The sequence below is a fragment of the Mizuhopecten yessoensis genome, unplaced genomic scaffold, assembly GCF_002113885.1.
Source record: "Mizuhopecten yessoensis strain PY_sf001 unplaced genomic scaffold, ASM211388v2 scaffold7473, whole genome shotgun sequence".
NCBI classification, from domain to species: Eukaryota; Metazoa; Mollusca; class Bivalvia; order Pectinida; family Pectinidae; genus Mizuhopecten; species Mizuhopecten yessoensis.
This window is the reverse complement of record NW_018407065.1, coordinates 802,901-824,180: the sequence shown is the minus strand read 5'-3', so window position 1 is coordinate 824,180 and position 21,280 is coordinate 802,901. Positions and strand designations below refer to the sequence as shown.

Here is a 21,280-nt window from a genome sequence, read left to right as displayed (position 1 = left end):
GACCAGTTGCCAGTGTTCTATATGTTCGCGACTTTCATCTGATTGATCTCCCATTTTTATTTGAGATTTTTGCTTTTATTTTGCTTCTTACTTTACTTTATTTATCTGAGTATTTTATTCCATTATTTTCCAATATAAAGTATCGTTATTAACCATCTGTGATATATATGAAATATGTGCTTGCAAAATCTGTTATGTTTTTGATATGTTTTATGCTTCTGATTTATGCTTATGTTATAATTAGTACTGTTCCTGCTTTTAACATGCATGTGCTAGCATCAAACTGTTTTCTGATTATTTTAGTAGTTCAATGTATATAGTTATGCTGCAAAATTCTACCTTTTCTACTAGCATGCCTTTTACCTTGTTATTACTCTGTTTTTATACTTATGTTTGTCGTAAAAATAGCTCCACAGAGCTAATGTTCAGTGTTATGCCATATACGACACTAAATAAAGCTTCTTGTATCTTGTATCTTGTGACCTAATGAATAATAAGCTTCGTAAAATTTAATACTGTTCAAAATAGACAGTTTGTAAACGTTATAACACATTTTAGCTACAATATTTATAACATATGTATCGCGTTTTCAACATCGCCGAATGTTATGAAATGAAATGTCACGTTATCTAAAGTTCCTTTATCAATCTAGGCCACTTACCTTTCTTTTTTTTAACTTTATAATCTGCAAAAATATAAGCTAGGGGGATTTTACCATAATTAAAGTTGTTTCATATGGCAACACCTATCATGGTTTGAAGTGCAATCTGTTTCTCTACATCCAGTAAAAGAGAAATTAAACTCCGCATGACATAGGCAACCCTAAATAAACTTTATAATTTTATAATAATAAGTCATTTCGTAGCAATCCTTTCTGTGTCGCAAAAGAGATTGACATGTTATAGGTTAAAACTGTGATGTTGACTGGAAACAAAATAAGCATGTCTCTAGATTAGAAAGCAACAACAAATATCTGCAATGGCAAACTAATATAACTAGTAGAGATATGTCGATTACATGCATAGTACCCGTGATAGTACTTACGCGTATAATCTTTACTATAAATATAATCAGGGCAGGGACGTATAATGTATATTAATTTAAAAAAAATCAAACAAACAAAATATCGTGTAGCTTAATGAATGAACAGCTGGATATTGGTAATATAAGATTTTTTAATAAGTGATTTTCGCAGACCATAAGAGTACAGACTGGAACCGTAAACATGTGAAACCGATTTCAGCCTTTCACATTCCATCCAAGGGAAATAACTCGTAAATACACGAGGTAGGTAAGCCTCGTTCCTGCACCTTCGCGGGTCATCCTTGGCAGCCATTTTGACTCGAGAGAATGGAATACGGACTAAAAAGGAAATTCATCGGTGTCGACCTTCTTTGAAACAGTCACCACGGTGGTTTATTTGGCACCAATAGCTTCATTAGTGTTTGAACTTTGAGATAGTGTATATAGATTTTTACTCAATGTAGGTCTGTATGGGAAACGAACCAACATTTTACATGGTACAACTAACGAGAGTTTCCAGTTTTACGGGAACCGGGAGGGTGCTGTCTCGGGTTCCTCGCATATGTTTAGTGTTTGTTGTGAAGTAAACACTAAACTCGCTCTTAGTTTGTTCCGTCCAAGCAACAGCCATTTTTCGCACCTTCAGCAAATACTTTAGGGAAATTAGTCATTTAGGCCAGTCGATACGAAAATTTGCAAAAATGCCGGCGCAAAGTCGAGCACGAGTGTATGCTGATGTGAACATCCACAGACAAAGAGAGTACTGGGACTACGAGTCTCATGTAGTCGAGTGGGGGTAAGTGACTAAATAGACATAATACAACAAATATTCACGCCATAAAGCATGGGCATGTGTTGTACTCTTGCAAAGAAACAAAACATTTTCAAGTTGTAATCCCCCATGGGTGCCCCATGTAGCAAGCACTAACTCAGTTACTGTACGTCAGTAGACAACGCGATATGAAAAAATGTTATTCTACACCGAGTATGGATATTGTGAACTCTTAAAATAGACGAATATTTGTTTGACTGCTTTTCTGTAGATACGAACAGGTTCTTTCATACCTTAGCAGCTTGCTGCTGTATGTAAGCTGTAAACTATTGTATGTAACCAGTCACTGGTTCTCAAGCAATGCTTATACTAACTGTTAACTATTGCTGGCCTTTGATAAAAAAAAAATCAACCCACTAGTACGCAAAAGTCACTCGGAACAGATTTTTTTCATGGCACTATATCAATTTTAAGTCGATAAAAAAATTGGATAAATTCACGTTATTTTTGTGTATCAAATGTAGAATTATCATATGTACTATCATTTTGACTTATGTTGTTTGGAATAAAATTTAATTTAGACCAATGCTGCTCTGTGTTAATGAAACAAAATTTCTAAATCTGGTGATAAATGGTAATAATTCATGACATGATTATATGAAAATAGGTCAAGCTTTTTTTTCTAAAATCAATTCTGATCAGATAGTTGCTGTACGTATGCAAAGAAGAAAATGCATTTTTAATGTGTTCGTAAACAGACCTCCAACTAGTCCGACTGCAAAACTTCTTGTGGGCCAATGAAACTTATTCTGTAAAGGTTTTTGCAGGATGCAAGAGAGGAAAAGACCAGAAATAAATTGCTGAATTTAACAATCATTTTAAGGGCTAAGGCTTTTTAACACCTCCTTCGTCTTAATTTACATAGTATCAGTATTTTTGCCAGATTTCCTATCGGATGTAAGTAAACTAGGCCTAGTAGCAGTATAAGCATTTTTCGGACTTGTTTTGCTCACCTTGCTTGGCACAACTACAGGGATTTCCATGCTTATGCTGCATCATTGAGAGTTGAGAGGCTTGCAAGCTTGTGGCAAAGATGCAAGCACACTACAGATACTTATGACTATAGCTACTGAAGTGCCAAATAAAACCATGAAGACGACTTGAACTCTAAATATTAATTTATTATTAAAAAATATTCTCCTGTTTAGTTTTACTGGTTTTAAGATGATATTGACCAAGGAATTGGTGCTGGACACACCAAATACATGTGATCTGGTAAAGGTAGAGCTGAGCATATATTAAATAAAAATGTATCGGTGTGCAAAGGTGTAAAAAAAACAAAGAAATCATTAATGTCTTGCTATTCAAACTGTATTTCAATCTGTTGTTTGTATAAGAACTGTTACTTTGTTCCCTTTACATGCATAGCTTAACACCAAAATAGGGTCTTTTGAAACCGCAGAAACATCTACTATGATTCCCCATGTAAATTCAGATATCCAGTGATTTGGTGACAAGTCAGCTATTTTTTTATGATACGAGTAGCGATAACAGTGATAACATTGTATAAACAATCATACTATGTTTACTTACAAAATAAAACAAAAATAATGACAAAGACTAGGATGTATTGAGGGCATGTATGTAACTAACTATAAACAAATCCAAGGATATGTATTCTTCCTTTGCTTCTAAATTAGAAAACCAACAGAAGAATTGTTTGAAGTCTTATTTGGGTCATACAGTTATTGGCTTTTAACTAATTTGACATGAGATATGTATCTTCATTTCAGGCAACAAGATGATTACCAAATAGTGAGAAAACTTGGCAGAGGAAAATACAGTGAAGTCTTCGAAGCTGTGAATATCACAAACAATGAGAAGTGTGTCATAAAAATTTTAAAGGTACGCATTAATGAACAGTTTGGTTTCAGGCTGATTAAGTAATTTAATCAGATTAGCTCTGTTGTTGGTGATGAAGTAAGTACTGCAAATTTTGTCAAACATCAAAGTTTGAATGATCTGTATAAATTCACAATTGCTTGGAAATGATATATATTTCTATCTACCAAAGTCAGTTTCAGTCTGTGATGTTAACTATTTTCCTTACTAGTCATTTGGACTAGTGAACCCATAATTTTAATAGTCCAACTGTGAATTTGCTAGTCCAAATTACAGACTGGTCTTTTTTACAGCATGAAGTGTAAATTGTGATCTAAATTGGAAAATTATTAGAAATCAAAACAAAATGTCTCTCAATAATTAACTAAAGAAACGGAGCATGGAATATGATCGCCAATTATCTCTAATACAGTACTACTGTTGTTTCCATCGAGCCTTTAATCACTAGCCAGAACCGTAATTTTTTCTTTCGTGTTGGAGCAATTTTTTCTGTCTGTTCACGGACAGTTTTAGCTGGTTTTGAACCTTTCCTCCAACTTAGCAACATCGCCATGGTTGGTTTCACGTGGTTATAAACCCGAAGTAATGTTCGGCAACTACTAAAATCCGGAACCCTGTCTCGCGATCGCTCATCGAAACTTCGAAGCTTCGGCGAATATGGTATTTTACGATAGGATTAGAACTTGTTACAAGCTTTATAGTGCAAAATCTATACCATTAATATTATTTCCATTATTTTGGAGGAAAATTGCCACTAGTCCAGTTTGACTAGTTAAATATTTTCAATACTAGTCCAGACTTAAATTTACTAGTCGTGGGCATCGGACTAGTGCCTAACGTCGCAGACTGCAGTTTGTGAGATCATAACCAGTGGTAATACTAAATGTGTAGGCCTTACAATCTTGTGATTATAATTATAGCATTGCAGGTCATTAGGCGATGCTTGATATTCAATGTTTACAGTAAACATTTCCATATTCTTCCATATCTTGTTACAGCCTGTAAAAAAGAAGAAGATTAAAAGAGAAATAAAGATCCTTGAAAATCTACGTGGAGGCACAAATGTCATTTCACTCTTGGCTATAGTCAAAGACCCTGTGGTGAGTATAACAACTTCCAACAGACAAAATTCTCTAGAGCTGCAGTGACCTAAAAAATACTTGCCTTAAATATTGTAACGTGCATTAAGATGAGTCCTGTATTAAATGCAAGTCCTCGGGTGGAATTTCCCTATCCTACACCCATGAGCATGAAAGAATCTTATATGATCTTCGTTCATTGAATTTCTTGTCTAAGTTAAGTTTTAGTGAATTATTGAAGTGAAAGAACATTGATTTATCATAACAGTTCTATCTAAACCAGATTCTAGATCTTTAAACACTCAAAAGGTCATTGTTGCAAGTCCTACACAGATGTCACATGTATGTGACTGATGTGATCGAACTTGCAAATATCAACATGGAGACAAGTAGAATTTCTGTGTAGCGCTGTGACTCAGAAATATGGACAGATCTCCTACATGATTTACAATAGTGTTTAATGCTTAACATATGGAGAAGAAACAGATTCTGAAATACTTGTACAAAAATATGATGATTTTTCTGTCATATTTGTCTCGTGACATATTCAACTCAACAAAGTTCAGTCATAATTATCACAATGAGCTGTTTTTGTCAATAACTCGGTCTTGGAAATAGGGTCTGATCATTCTGAAAATATATATAATGATAATTGATTTTTCTGTACCATCCCTATCACTGAAACGCAAACATCTTCAGTCTTCAAATGTCATGCTAGGTTTATACTGAGTGAATTATTAAAGTTAAATAACATTGATTTATCATAACAGTTCTATCTAAACCAGATTCTAGATCTTTAAACACTCAAAAGGTCATTGTTGCAAGTCCTACACAGATGTCACATGTGTGTGGCTGATGTGATCGAACTTGCAAATATCAACATGGAGACAAGTAGAATTTCTGTGTAGCACTGTAACTCAGAAATATGGACAGATCTCCTACAGGGTTAGTTTTTAGTGATAGTGTGACAGTTTACCTGAATTATTTGTTTCGTCATTGACATTTCTCAACGCACCAAAAATCAGTCATATATACATGGTTTTCATTGGACATTTGGCGTTTAGCAATTTCAGATACTCAGAACTTTTCCCCCAAAACATATAGAGTCCCAATTAACATTTCATGGATAGGGCGTGTTTGACAGGGCGTCAAACCCTGAAGTCATCTTTTGAGGAGCCAAAAATCTGCTCTCAATAGTCTAAGGGTACTGAAAGTCTGGATATGTATGTATCACAGTTGCTGTTGTGTCCATTGGTGTTTGTCTTGGAAATGGGACCAGGTCATTCTGGAAGTTTTTCAATTTTTCTGCACCGTCTCTCCTGATTTTTCATTTTATGATATTCTAGACTAGGTTTAGCCTGAGTGAATTACTGAAGTGAAATAACATTGATTTATGATATCATAAGTCTTATCTAAATCAGATGCTAGATCTTTTAAATACTTAAAAGGTCATTGTTGCAAGTCCTACACAGATGTCACATGTATGTGGCTGATGTGATCTAACCTGCAAATATCAACATGGAGACAAGTAGAATTTCTGTGTAGTTCTGTAACTCAGAAATATGGACAAATCTCCTACATGATTTACAATAGTGTTTAATGCTTAACATATGGAGAAGAAACAGATTCTGAAATACTTGTACAAAAATATGATGATTTTTCTGTCATATTTGTCTCGTGACATATTCAACTCAACAAAGTTCAGTCATAATTATCACAATGAGCTGTTTTTGTCAATAACTCGGTCTTGGAAATAGGGTCTGATCATTCTGAAAATATATATAATGATAATTGGTTTTTCTGTACCATCCCTATCACTGAAACGCAAACATCTTCAGTCGTCAAATGTCATGCTAGGTTTATACTGAGTGAATTATTAAAGTTAAATTACATTGATTGATCATAACAGTTCTATCTAAACCAGATGCTAGATCTTTAAACACTCAAAAGGTCAATGTTGCAAGTCCTACACAGATGTCACATGTGTGTGGCTGATGTGATCGAACTTGCAAATATCAACATGGAGACAAGTAGAATTTCTGTGTAGTTCTGTAACTCAGAAATATGGACAGATCTCCTACAGGGTTAGTTTTTAGTGATAGTGTGACAGTTTACCTGAATTATTTGTTTCATCATTCACATTTCTCAACTCACCAAAAGTCAGTCATATATACAAGGTTTTTATTGGACCTGGCGTTTAGCAATTTCAGAAACTAAGATCTTTTTCCCTAAAACATATAGAGTCCCAATTAACGTTTCATGGATAGGGCGTGTTTGACAGGGCGTCAAACCCTGAAGTCATCTTTTGCGGAGCCAAAAATCTGCTCTCAATAGTCTAAGGGTACTGAAAGTCTGGATATGTATGTATCACAGTTGCTGTTGTGTCCATTGGTGTTTGTCTTGGAAATGGGACCAGGTCGTTCTGAAAGTTTACAATTTTTCTGCACCATCTCTCTCCTGATTCTTCATTCTATGATATTCTAGACTAGGTTTAGCCTGAGTGAACTACTGAAGTGAAATAACATTGATTTATGATATCATAAGTCTTATCTAAATCAGATGCTAGATCTTTTTAAATACTTAAAAGGTCATTGTTGCAAGTCCAACACAGATGTCACATGTATGTGGCTGATGTGATCTAACTTGCAAATATCAACATGGAGACAAGTAGAATTTCTGTGTAGCACTGAGAGCTCTGTGACTCAGAAATATGGACAGATCTCCTCCATGATTTACTATAGTGTTTATTATTAAAGCTTATGGAGAAGAGAGATTTTGAAACACTTAAATAAAATTTAAATATGATGATTTTTCTGTCATATTTGTCTCGTGACATATTCAACTCAACAAAGGTCAGTCATAATTATCACAATGAGCTGTTTTTGTCAATAACTCAGTCTTGGAAATAGGGTCTGATCATTCTGAAAATATATATAATGATAATTGATTTTTCTGTACCATCCCTATCACTGAAACGCAAACATCTTCAGTCTTCAAATGTCATGCTTGGTTAATACTGAGTGAATTATTGAAGTGAAAGAACATTGATTTATCATAACAGTTCTATCTAAACCAGATTCTAGATCTTTAAACACTCAAAAGGTCATTGTTGCAAGTCCTACACAGATGTCACATGTGTGTGGCTGATGTGATCGAACTTGCAAATATCAACATGGAGACAAGTAGAATTTCTGTGTAGCACTGTGACTCAGAAATATGGACAGATCTCCTACAGTGTTTGAGTATAAGCGTTGCCACATCAGGCCTAACACAGGGAAAATAGGGAGATTTCTGAAAATGTGTACCTTAAAAAGTTGTTTTACAGACTTTTCTTTCATATTTTTTGCATCCTTCTCAACTCGTGCCACATAAACATATTCAAGTTTATGAAATTGAAGAGATAAAATTCAAATTGTTTGGAAAGCATGTCTGAGCCTGCTTTTTTGCTGCTACTTTCAAAAAATACCAACGTATAATACTGTCATTTAAATCTTGAAAAGCATTACTTGACTGGAGAACAGTTGACATAAATTTTGAATAGTTTACCTCAACATGTTATTTCATCACAAACAGATTGAGTAAAAAAAATATTGAGAAAAAAATGTCAAATTCTGGAAAGATAAGACATATCCTCCTGTTGCATATAGTGAAACATGCAAGTAATATGTTTTGTTTTATTTACAGTCAAGAACACCAGCCTTGATATTTGAGCATGTCAATAACACAGATTTTAAGGTAAGTGCCAGCAACGGTTTAAATTAAATAAATAATGAAGAAAAAATCTCTATGTAACAGTTTAATTTTCAGAAGACAAATTATTTGAATCAACCATTTTCCTTAACTTGGAAATGTTTCACTTGAGGAAATAGTTATGTATATTTTGATATAAGCACTGTGTAATGCTTTGTATTTTATGATATCTTTTCTAATTGTAAATATTTGTTCCTTATTTTACAGACATTGTATCAAACTTTCACAGATTATGACATTAGGTTCTACTTATTTGAATTGCTAAAGGTAAGTCACTTTTATTTTTCCTATATACTGAATCATTGCCAAAAATCATTGGGAACCCATCTTCAGGACTAATTTGGCACAAGACGTTGTCAGTATATTTGTTATCTAATTACTAGCAAGTGTTTTTAACAGTTGTGTGCATTATTTAAAGGAAAACTGATGTAAAAAGATAAGGAATATAAGTTGCTCTACAGTAATGAATAGTAGTGTTATTTTGTCAGCTATTGGTCAGTTAGGCCATTAAACTTGATTAATTGGCTACAGAACTCATGATTGATTTAAGTCATTATAATTGTGTTTAGATATTACTGAGTTTTCAGTAGAGTGACTTTTGTCACTCATGATTTCAAGCCCATCTCTTTGATAGACACTAACAAGAGTTAAGCAGCAGAAATCAGATTCAGTGTTTGTAGAAAGGTATTTCTTACATTGTACAATTGCACAAGTGATTCCCAGCATAGAGGATTTTGTGATGCAATTCTTTCAAAGGATTATTAATTGATCATCAATCATAAAATTTCAATTGATTCCCAACGCTAGTTATAAAGAATATTGTTCTGAGAACCATTTCTTACCCTTAGGCTCTGGACTACTGTCACAGCATGGGTATTATGCACAGAGATGTGAAACCACACAACGTCATGATTGACCATGAAACCAGAAAGGTTAGTACACAGTATTTCATGGTAATGATTATATTTTGATGGAGATTATCTGTAATAAATATCAAAGTCAAAATTAAATGCAACAATTTGAAATGGGAGATAAAAGCCACAGTAAGTATGGTAGTTTCCAGTTATAATTATGTTAAATAAGCATAATGGAAATTGTTGATTCTTAATGTATACTTAAATGTTGTTCCTGTTTTACTGCAGTTGAGGTTGATAGACTGGGGTTTGGCCGAGTTCTATCACCCTGGCATGGAGTACAATGTAAGAGTAGCTTCTAGGTATTTTAAAGGCCCAGAATTATTACTGGATTATCAGGTAAGTGTCTTTGTTCTGACATTAGATTCAGAATAATATTGTTTTACATGGCTAAACACTCCAAATCATGTTAATACATAGCTGCACTTGCATTGTCAAGATGACATATTCAGCATTCTTAACAGCTGGGTTAATTAAATAGTCTGGTAATAAACTTATTTTCAAATAGCAACCCCTATTACAGAGCTGTTCATAAACCTTTCTTGATTGTAAGCAATCCATTTTAATGATTGATGACCACACATACATGTGTGTTGTTTGTCCCTGTATGGAGTAATTCTTGGGGTGAGGGTGGGAGGTTAAGACACATGTTTCATTTAATAGCATACAGTTATAGTATCAGAAGTAGACCATTTGTTTTTCTAATAACAAAACAAAACGTGCAGGTCCAACACAGATGTCACTTGTTTGTGGCTGATGTGATCTAACTTGCAAATATCAACATGGAGACAAGTAGAATTTCTGTGTAGCACTGTGACCCAGAATTATGGACAGTTCTTCAACATTTTTTTTGTACGCATTTCATACGCATGACAAATAATGAGATACAAGTCTGTAAATTATGACAGGAAAGATGGGTAATTGTACAGAACACTCTTCTTACAGATTTCATACTCTACTCACTACATGTCATACATATAAACCTATTACACAGCCTTTGCCTGACTGACATTCATAATTAGACCATGCACCCATTTTGCCAGTTCTTCAACATAATAAAGGATCTATTAAGACACATATTGTAGTATATAACTGGGTTTTTTTTCCATTGAGAAAGTTTCTAAAATTGTTTTGACAAAAAACCCTGCATACCATTGTCACTATGATAAAAACACCTGATTCTAGTGTAAGTTGGCTGTTCGGTACATCAAGAAATCTTGGTTATCACTCTTATGACTAGAGGGTTACAGCACTAATAAAGCAATTCTACTCTCTGTTTGTTAAAAAAGAAGGTTTTGCTGATAACTAAAGATAGCAGTTGTTGTTTTTAATATTAAGGATACTTTAAAGATTATTTTGCATTTCCAACCATTTGAAATATTGCCCCTGAAAACATTGTCTAGAAGTCACTTAAATATTTATTTCTGAGGTACATTACAAAACTAGCTGAATTTGAGTGCAGTATATGTGACAACTGTCCTTGTTTTGTATTACAGATGTATGACTACTCACTAGACATGTGGAGTCTTGGTTGTATGTTTGCTAGCATGATTTTTAGGAAGGAACCATTTTTTCATGGCCATGACAACTATGATCAGGTAAGATGAACCTTTCCAACCTTATTTGAGAAAATAACAATAATCGTTATTTCCTATTCTTTGAGTGTGTTCATTTTACAAATTGTGTCCTTTAGTCTGGTTTTGGTATACAATATATGCGTAGAGTCCCATGTGTATAAAACATGAATGATGTCCCTTGGTACAGTGTGTAGTATACACTTTAGTATGTCCCTTAGTACAGTGTGTAGTATACACTTTAGTATGTCCCTTAGTACAGTGTGTAATATACACTTTTGTATGTTCCTTAGTACAGTGTGTAGTATACACTTTAGTATGTCCCTTAGTACAGTGTGTAGTATACACTTTAGTATGTCCCTTAGTACAGTGTGTAGCATACACTTTAGTATGTCCCTTAGTACAGTGTGTAACATACACTTTAGTATGTCCCTTAGTACAGTGTTTAGCATACACTTTAGTATGTCCCTTAGTACAGTGTGTAGTATACACTTTAGTATGTCCCTTAGTACAGTGTGTAGTATGCCAAGTGTTCAGAAATATTTTAAAATCAACACACAATTGTTACAGCACAGTGATTATAAAACTATTGACATTCATTTGATAACATTAAATCATTTAATTTCGTGCCAATACATTTTTGTTTCTGTTTATGTTCAAATTAAAGAAATGTCATTCAAAAAAGAAAATTTATTTGCAATACTCTTTTACAGCTGGTGCGGATAGCCAAAGTGTTGGGAACAGATGAGTTGTATGCTTACATAGAAAAATATCAGATTGATTTGGATCCTAGATTTAATGATATTTTAGGAAGGTAAGTTAGTTTTTAATAGAACTTTCACTGAAGAATCGAGATGTTTAAAATATTGAGATTTTTCTCGCTGAATTTCAAACCACTGCTATACAAATAGGTCATAATAAGTTAATTCTCAATATTTGCAATAATAAGTGTTTAAAGTCCTACTTTAAAAAAGGTTCAAGAATTTTTTCTTGGAGAATTATGAATGAAACAGCACTTACTAGGAATCAGTTTTTAATTGTTATCCTAGAAAGGAGCACAAATTGTTAACGTAATTTACTTAATTTCTGTAACAATTTCTTTATAAAGGCATTCAAGAAAAAGGTGGGAAAGGTTCGTCCATAGTGAAAATCAGCACTTGGTAAGCCCAGAAGCACTGGATTATCTAGACAAACTACTACGATACGACCATCAAGACAGACTCACAGCTAGAGAAGCAATGGAACACCCATACTTTTGTAAGGACTTCATGTCATAAACTAGAAGTGTTTGGCACCAACTCAATTAAAACATCATATTTTCAAACATCCATTTTTGAAGCAAGAACGAACCACTGATAAGCTTAAAAAATATTTCAACCACAGTTCAGCTGTTGATCAATCACATTAAATTTTTGTTTGTTTGTTACAATTCATGAAAAGCTAGTGATCAAGTTATTCATTCTTCCAGCTATCTCATGGACTCAATCAATATTCTATAGAATAGAATATATATTAAAATACATTTCACTTTATTACTCTTCATTCTAGGTTGTCTAAGGAAAATGCGCAAGAAACAATAAAATTAACCTTTGACACATACAAATGTGATGAGGTCTACTAAAATAAGATGAGGGCAAGTTTTTATGTTGCCGCTATTTAACAGATTTTCATCAAAATTCATTCAAAGACCAAGTATGAAAATACGGTGGACAATTTTGTATTTCATGGTCTCAAGATCAACACCAGGTCACTTGTTAATTATTTGTCAACCCGGTTACTATTTTGTCAACAGATTCATTGTCATTAATCAACCACCTTCATTTGTTAATAGATTTCCATTGTACTTTAGGCATAGTTTAAGTAAGTAAATACCTCCGATTAAATTCGTAATTCATGGTTCCTAGGTCAATGTCAAGGTCTCGTAACACATTGAACGAATTAGTAAATCAGGGTTTGATGCTCAGTGTCATTGTTAATATTGATCTAATTTGTCAAACAATGCAACTACTTTAAAAGAGCCAAGGGGCATTCATATCTTAAGCTGTTTTCTAGTTTTCAAAGTTATTTTAGATTTCACCAAAGTAGGTGTCTTGATTTTTCTAGTGTCTTAGTGAGAGTAATGAATAAGAATATGCATGTCAGTCTGTATTAAATAGTTTGTGTGATCACCCAAAGGTAAGCCAGTACATGATATAGTGGAATGTTTGGTGTACATTGTGTATGTCCCATCACAACCATTACAATACAAAGTGCTTACTTATAAAATAATGTAGACTAATTAAAGGCACATCATCTTTTAAGGTGTTGAGCATCATTTAATTGATATCACAAATATATATATATATGTATAACTGATCTACTTGTACTTTATGTTTCAGACCCTATAGTGAAGGAACAGGGTAGGATACCATCAATCTCTGGTCACAGTTCTCCAACCCCAATCACAAATGCAGGACAGATAGGAGGTACAGCCAATAAACCAGTTCGCTAGCTCTCTCTCTCTCTCCACAAATATTGTGGCTAGGGAAGATGGCCCTGACATGCTGGCCTATAAAGCCATGCAAGGGTAGTGTCGGCAAAGGCAGCTAGGGCTGACCCTGGAACAAAGGGTCTCTAGATGACCTGGTGTAACATGTGGCTACATCACAAATACTAATTCATAAACATCCATGGACTGAGAAAGTCAGCATCATTGTAGAGATAGAACAGTATTAACATAGTTTGAAAAGGAATCAATATTTTTCTGGAGGATCATCATTGACTTCACGCAATGGGTCAGCATGTATGGTTAAGGTGTGATTTGACATAATGATGGGTGATGATTGTATGATTATTGATTTTTCTTTTTATATGTCCTGGTAATCAATACAGTTAAATAATAAGAAAATATAAATCACTATTTATATATGTGAGATAAAACACACCATATATGCCTTGTTCACCAGTACTATTTGTACCTATAGCAGCTTGGGAAGTTGGAGGTGATATACAACATTTGGAAAAAATGCAAATTGAAAATTATTCATGCAAAACGATTTGCTATGCATTATTCATCTGTTTGTTTAAAAGTTTTAGTGTACAAGTATATTTTTTTTTAGTGAATCCTGCTCATGTCCCCTTTAGGAATTTGTGCTTACCTTAGTCCCTACCACTGTGTGCCAAAATGTCCTGTCAACAATGGGAATGTTAACTGGTGTTAATTCCTTGCCATAAACTGACATTATTGTTTGATGGTTTGTGGTGTCCGTACAAGAGAGACTAGGAGAATGCTAGGTGTTTAAGTCGTCTTGTTTGATGGTTTGTAGTGTCAGTACAATGGTACAAGAGAGATTTGTAGGAGATTGTGAGGTGTTTAACTAAGACATATAAAAATAGATGCAGAGAAGTTTGTATCTGAGATCTATAGATGAACCAAGACATATGAAACTATGTGCATAGGGGCTTGCGTCTATTATTATCACAAAATGGGAAGTAGGAGAGAAAGTTCATTTGTAATTTTTTGTTGATTCACGAATCTCTGCCAGTAAATACATCACAGGAATTGGCTTTGATGGCACAGTCATGAAAATATGTTGATATCTAGAAATAAGGAAATATTTACAACCTTATACAAAAAGTTACTTGAAAGTGCCATGGTTTTGCAGTTTAAGGTATGGGTATGTAATTTAGAACTCGGAAGCGATTCTAGACTAAATTTAGAGGCAATTTGTCAAACTCCATAGTGGAAAAAAAATTGTTCTGATGAAGACTAAGCCAAAAAATGTAAAATTGAAATGTCAGAATAATTGTTTATAAAATTTGACCCTAATATATTTTCTTCTTCTTTTTTTTTTTTTTTAGAAAATCATACATAGTTCCTATCATATACAATGCTTATTAATTTATTTTACAATATTTAGATTTTTAACTCGTCCAAACACCCATATTGCCAAAAGAAATGTACACATAAAGTAAAATATCGGTGCCTCAGGTGATGACATTGTTTCCAAGTCGTTGAATTATCCGATTATACATGTGACATTCCATTATGTGTTATGGTGTGGGATACGTATACTGGGAGCAGCACTAACCCTGTCAGCTAGGACAGATGTTCAAAGTGCGCAAAGATTTCTGTCACAACTTAGAGAAAGGTGATAATATTATGGGAGCAGCAGATAGGGAAGATACGTTTGTTATCCCAGCCAGACACATCTGATCAGGGAGTCCACACTTAACTACCAACCTTAACGGCTTTCAGAAGCTTATGCCATTTTCCATATAACTGCTTGCAGACTCTGTGTGCTTTTGTTAGCTTGGCTTTAATGAGTAGATTTTTGATAATACTTTTATCAAATTTAGCATTATAAGATTATGAAAAGAATCTTATACACTCTGAATTCTCCATTGCATCTCGGATATCATGGTGTTGGAAACTGGCATTTGCTTTTGCATGAAATGTATTCTGTAATGTTGTCATGATATGGGCAAACTTGTTTAGTCTGTAGTCCATGCTAAATCTGCATGTGGATTTTAAAGGAAACAGGGGGGGGATTCACACTAATACTGAAACATTTGTTTAAACAGATACCATAACAAATTTAAATTTTAAAGTGAATCATTTTATTTAACTTTACCTCTACACTTGCATGCTAAACAAGTTTGCCAATGAGAGGAGTCTTTCTATATTTTCAGCTGTATGTAGGGCATTGGTATTATATTTTTTATGCTCGATATTTTAGATAACTTTATTTCAAACTATACCTAATACAATTTGTATGGCAAATGTTTCAGTCTATTATATATCATACTGCCTTGCAATATATTAATATTTCTTTTTCAAATATCTGTTATTCAGAAATCTACTCTTCTTCAATAATGCTTGCGAATGATCCTTGTATAAATGAAGTAAAATCTTTGCATTAAAGTGATTGGAAAATTTTGATTAATTTTACCTCATACTGAAGGTAAATGAAATAAATGTATTTGGAAACAAAACGGACAAACTATTGTGCAGCAGTTGGAAGGCACTGCTCCTGGTATTGTTTTCTTCCTGAGCTGCAAGTGTGTACACATCATTCTGCCTCAGATTGTTGACTAATGGACAGCTGTTTGAGGCAGATTCTCAGATAATTGATGTTGGCAGCAGAAAAAACACCACCAGGTGCTTATGGAATTCAGTTTTAATTCTGATTTGGTACCATTATATACAAAAATCTAGGAATGCATTGTCAGTAGACATAGAAATTAAATGCTACTGAATGAAAATTGTCCGAGAAGTACTATAAAAACTTCATTCATGCAAACATTTTACATCATTTTGGCTAAATTAAGCTTGAGTAGATGTGAGGAGCATTTTGAGTGACATGAACTTTTCTTTCTTTCTGCCCACCACAGGTGCTCCTCCTCCCGCGGTGAACAGCTCCGTGGCAGTGTCCAGCTCTCCTGTCATGACCCCTAGTATGTCGCCCCTCCCCAACAGTGCTGCGGCTACAGCCCAGTCATAGGGGGCCAGCAAACGTCACATTGCCTGCCTGTCTGTCTGCCTGAATGCCTGCCTGCCTGTCTGTCCGCTGTCAGATCAAATCTGTCGGCTAGTCGGTCTGTCTGTGTGGGCACATCCAGATCAGAATGTGAACATTTGTGACCAAGTGAATGTGCTATGTGGAAGATTTTAGTATCAAAGAGGGCCCAATCAGTACATTAATGACGATAAATATTATTATAGTACCTGGTCTGAAAGTCAAAACATGTTCCATTGTGATGTAGTTTATAATGATGATGAAATGTAGTCCGTACATTTTGTGACTATCATGTTACTTGGGTGTATTGGCTGTACCGCTATTAGTGATATTGACTTCTGAATGTGAGTGAAATGTTCAGATTTCCTCTCATTTACAGTATATATAGTATACATTACAAACATTTGCAATTTTTAGTGCCCTGGTTCATGTACTAGGCAGTGTGGGGACAGAGACTAGGATGATGTGTTGAGGGGGATGACATATTCCTCACCAGGTACATGACTTGGCAGTTTAATTACATAGAGGCTAGGTGACTAACAGAGTAAATGTCTATTAATGCAGTATTTGGTGTCTAACTCTTTGTGCTACAGATGTGTTATTTAGTGTATATGAACATTTAAGGGGATGGGGGGATTTAACAATTATAATACCTATTACCTAAAGCAGTGGAGATATACCCTTATTGTCTCTATCTCACCGTGGTCATTCACTGGCATTTATTTATTTATAAGTGATGTGTACAATGTATTGTAATGTGATTCAATTTATACAAATAATTGGAAAAAAGTTGTAATGTAATACACTGATATACTTGTAACAAGATATTTGGTGACAAGTTTTTAATAAAACGAACATATTGTTATTTGTATAAACTGATGTCAAGCAGTATAATATATTTTCATGATTGTCTCAAGTTTCGAAGATAGCAAAACCCAGTTATACCCAAGATGCAGATGAAGACATTTTTGAGCATCAATTTTTTCCAGTTTCAGCAACCATTATTTTCAGTTGCAATAGCAGATCAGATATAAATCATTACATGTATCACTAAAAATGGTGTGTCCCAAAAAATTTATGTTTAACAGCATAATACTTTGTTAAATATTGATAACGACAAGATGAATCATGTTTAGTCTGTGTAGGCTGTACAAGATGGATGTTTCCTTAATGTGTAATACCTGAGATCAGTTGTTCAAAGTCTGATCATCGTACCAGTAACTTGACGCAAAATTTAAATTAATATATATTTTCAAAAACAGTGAAATTCAAAACTTAAGTTTTCTTTATAATGATTTAATAATATTATATTTTGACACTTAACACAAAATATTTGTGAAGTTTTACATGGTTCTTAAGTCACATTTTAAAAATTTGGGTTAACTGTCACTTAAGTCTTTAACTCATTCACCCCTACATATTTGAACTGGACTTGCCCAGTCTTTGATTTGGAAGTGTTCAAATGTGACGTTAGATGTGATTGAGTTTAAAGGAAATTAGGCTTTGAACAACAGAGCTTCGATCATTTGTTAAATAACTGGGTCAAACTATCCTGTCGGTTCATATCACTTTCATATCTGCTAATGTAAACCTTGTATTCTCAACAGACCACAGTCATGGGAGATTGTATCATGTTCTCTTAATTCTGCTAGTGTGTTGAAAGTATGACAGGAGGAGGGCATTGACAACCCAAGATTTTTACGTGATACTATTATCTTATGAATGAATGTGTGCTTTATATGCCAAAAAGTGTTGGAAGAAAATGTGCGGTTTATGTTTCATTTTTTAGAAGGCAGAAATGGGATGACATTATTATGAACAATTTATCATTAAGGTTTCTGGTAGACAAGAGTTGGTAGCCTTATATTGTGAATAAATATTTGAGGTAATTTTTCAAGAAAACGTAATTCTTTTTTGTATGTTGAAGTTTAAGATATTGTAAAATGTAAGTGACTAACTTGATATTTGTATTAACATAATGATTATAAGGGTACCAATATATTTCTCATACTAGAAGTTCCAGAAACTGCCATTGAACTTCATCTGACCAGGTATTTAGGTTTGTGTGACCAATGCAACCTCAGTAGTTCATTAACTCTGGTTTCTGTCTACATAAAACCTTGTAACTCGAGGAGTCCATGTATAGTGAAATCTCCTTAGTCCAGACAATTTGATCCATGTGTGCAGTGGAACCTCTTTTATCAAGATACATTTATTTTATTTTTTGTATACAGTGGAACCTCATTAGTCCAGACAATTTGATATATAAAAAAGTTGGATCCATTTAGTGTCGGAGGCTTGGACTTTTCACTTGAAAATTAAGTAAGATCTATGGGTCATCAATGCTTGGATTAAGGTGGTTGCACTTCTTCTCGTACTAGGCTTACCTTGTCTGATGCTGTAAAGGTTTAGTACACAAACTCAAGTCTGGTCAGTAGATATACCACGCCCCGAGATAAACCTGGATACCTTCCAAATATTTAATAGTGAAAACCCAATCTGGTCATTATTTTGTTGTAAAAACCCAGTCTGATAAATGTTACGTAGTACAAAATTGATCTGGTCAATATTATTTAGCACAATCTCGGTCTCTAACCAATACTTTGGTCGATGAATTGGTGCAATCCTAGAGTAAGGCAAGGACAGTCTTCTGTAACAAATCATTTACATTAAAATTGAAAATTTAGCTGACAATAACCACATGAACAATTGCATGAATTTTTTTTATTAAAAATTTGAATTTATGAGTCGAATAATGCTGCAGGAATTAATGCAACATGTTGGAAGTATTTTTAACTCGGAAAAGTAAGTAAGCTAAGGAATAACTATGAATATCAGTCTGGTTTTATATTTTTGAACACAACTTTCTAACAATGCAGTTTAAAGTAGTTTCAGATATGAAGTTGGTTCTGGTGTTAAATTCTCAATCAAGCAGAGCACGAAAGTCGTATTCATAAAAAGACACATTATTATGCAAATGCTGTGTGAAATATATTGTAGTGCTGTATTGAGTATTGAGATGCACAGAGGTATTTGTTATAACCTTTAGTTCTTGAAGCTGTACATCAAGCCAATCTTGAGTTGGCTCCCCTGATTCAGAAGCCAAAGTGAGGATGTGGTCATCACAGGTTCATGTGGTCTGGATAGTTTTACAGGCATGTGGATGACCAAGAAACACCTTTAAAAATGTGAAGAGTAAGGTGATATTGATATCTGATATTTTATTTATATTTTCCTCCAAATTTTGTAAACATAAGGGGGGTGGGGGAGGTGGTGTCACAACTTCATATGAAATAAGTTTCCGTTTTCCTGAATAACTGCAATTAAGCATGGCCTAATTTGGAGGAAAAGATGAAAGGGGAGAGCTCAATCAGATAGAACCAGTATAAGTTTCTCTGGCATTTTTTGGTAAATTAGAGAAACATTCGTTACAGTATATTATTTCATTGATCTGCAAAGAATTTTAGAAAATAAAATTCTGAAATCTGGGTTGGTTTTGTCTTTTAAATATACAGTCGCAGGCAAGATACAAGAGATTACTTGTCGCATTACAGTTATGTAAGATTCCTCAATTAATGATGGTTTGTTACAATACTTATCTCCCTTATTTATTGAAAATTAATTTTCAAAAGTCAATGACTTATGGAAATGTATTTTGTGAATTTAACGGAGCAAAATTAATATGTCACCAATCATAATCAAATGAGGTATCTTAATCCCATAACTTTCTTCTAAAAACAGTTTCATCATAGAAAACTGTTAAAGCCACTAGGTCTCCTTTTGAATGAAGACATTGTATTGGTATTGTGCCTGGTCTGGGTCTGCTAATAAATTTTGTCCTGGCCTTACCTTTTAAACATTGAAGAATCACCCTCAGAAAGTGCAGCACACTGCAATAAGGTCTCCGACCTTCACCTCTAGTCGGAAGGGTCAAATGAGTGCAAAGTTTTCAGTGACACCTTGTCCGGATTAGATCATTTAAAACTATTTTGATAAAATTTGATTTCAGAGACTGATATTTGCTGTCAAAGAATCGATCTCATTTTAGATCTCTTTTTATCGATGTCATGGTTTCAGGTTTTATTCAAACACATTTTTTCAACATGGGTATCAACTTCTTGTTTCGTGTGTGCAGCAGGTGACAACACATAGGACAGTAACCCTTTCACCACTGTAGACCATAATGGACTCGCCAAGATCAATGCATAGTCGAGTCTACTGAAGTTACATGGGGGTGAAAGGGTTGATAGTATGAAGATGATATAACCAGTAGTTGAGGTACATTTGGCTTACAATTATATCTAACTGCATACACTTTGTGTTTACTTGAAACTTCAAAATCATACGAAATGCTACGTTTTAAATTTGTTATGTCTTAAAATTTAAAATGGAACTGGTATAATTGTGACCGGTTGGTTTGAATGATAGCGTGTGAGCTCTCCTGAAGGTGGGTTATGGCTCATTATTTTCTTTTGAGTGATAAAAAAGATAACGACATAATAGTTTTGTGTGAAAGACTGAAAGGTGTAAGGATGTTTATTGTAGGAGACGGAAAAACGAATACAGGTCTGTATGGAGCTGTGTTGTTCATGTATCGAGATAACACAAGCTCAGTTTGAACACAAAATACATTGAACTTTCGACCAGAAATCTGGCTTAATGCTATTGAAAAAAGGGCTTTGAGTTTATGCAATAAATATTCTTGAGATAAACAAAAGTCTGTCATTAATTATTATAAATTTTGCATAAAACTTTCTTGGAGAAGATT

At 34.1% G+C, this 21,280-nt stretch overlaps 1 protein-coding gene across 1 annotated transcript; it reads left to right on the top strand.

Moving 5' to 3' along the window:
* The first annotated feature begins 1,305 nt into the window (after positions 1-1,305).
* Positions 1,306-20,000, top strand: LOC110453596 (casein kinase II subunit alpha). Its single transcript, XM_021502594.1, has 12 exons — positions 1,306-1,819; positions 3,589-3,700; positions 4,696-4,797; positions 8,461-8,511; positions 8,734-8,793; positions 9,375-9,458; positions 9,669-9,779; positions 10,937-11,038; positions 11,728-11,828; positions 12,123-12,271; positions 13,393-13,479; positions 16,388-20,000. Exons 1-12 carry the CDS (start codon positions 1,725-1,727, stop codon positions 16,495-16,497), a joined length of 1,164 nt encoding a protein of 387 aa, XP_021358269.1. The 5' UTR covers positions 1,306-1,724; the 3' UTR covers positions 16,498-20,000.
* Positions 20,001-21,280: the final 1,280 nt, after the last annotated feature.

Excerpts from the sequence above, each read along its gene's own strand:
- LOC110453596 (XM_021502594.1), top strand. The coding sequence starts at position 1,725 with ATGCCGGCGCAAAGTCGAGCACGAGTGTATGCTGATGTGAACATCCAC. Across the intron at positions 8,512-8,733 it reads TCAATAACACAGATTTTAAG|ACATTGTATCAAACTTTCAC; the intron begins GTAAGTGCCAGC and ends CTTATTTTACAG. Across the intron at positions 9,459-9,668 it reads TTGACCATGAAACCAGAAAG|TTGAGGTTGATAGACTGGGG; the intron begins GTTAGTACACAG and ends GTTTTACTGCAG.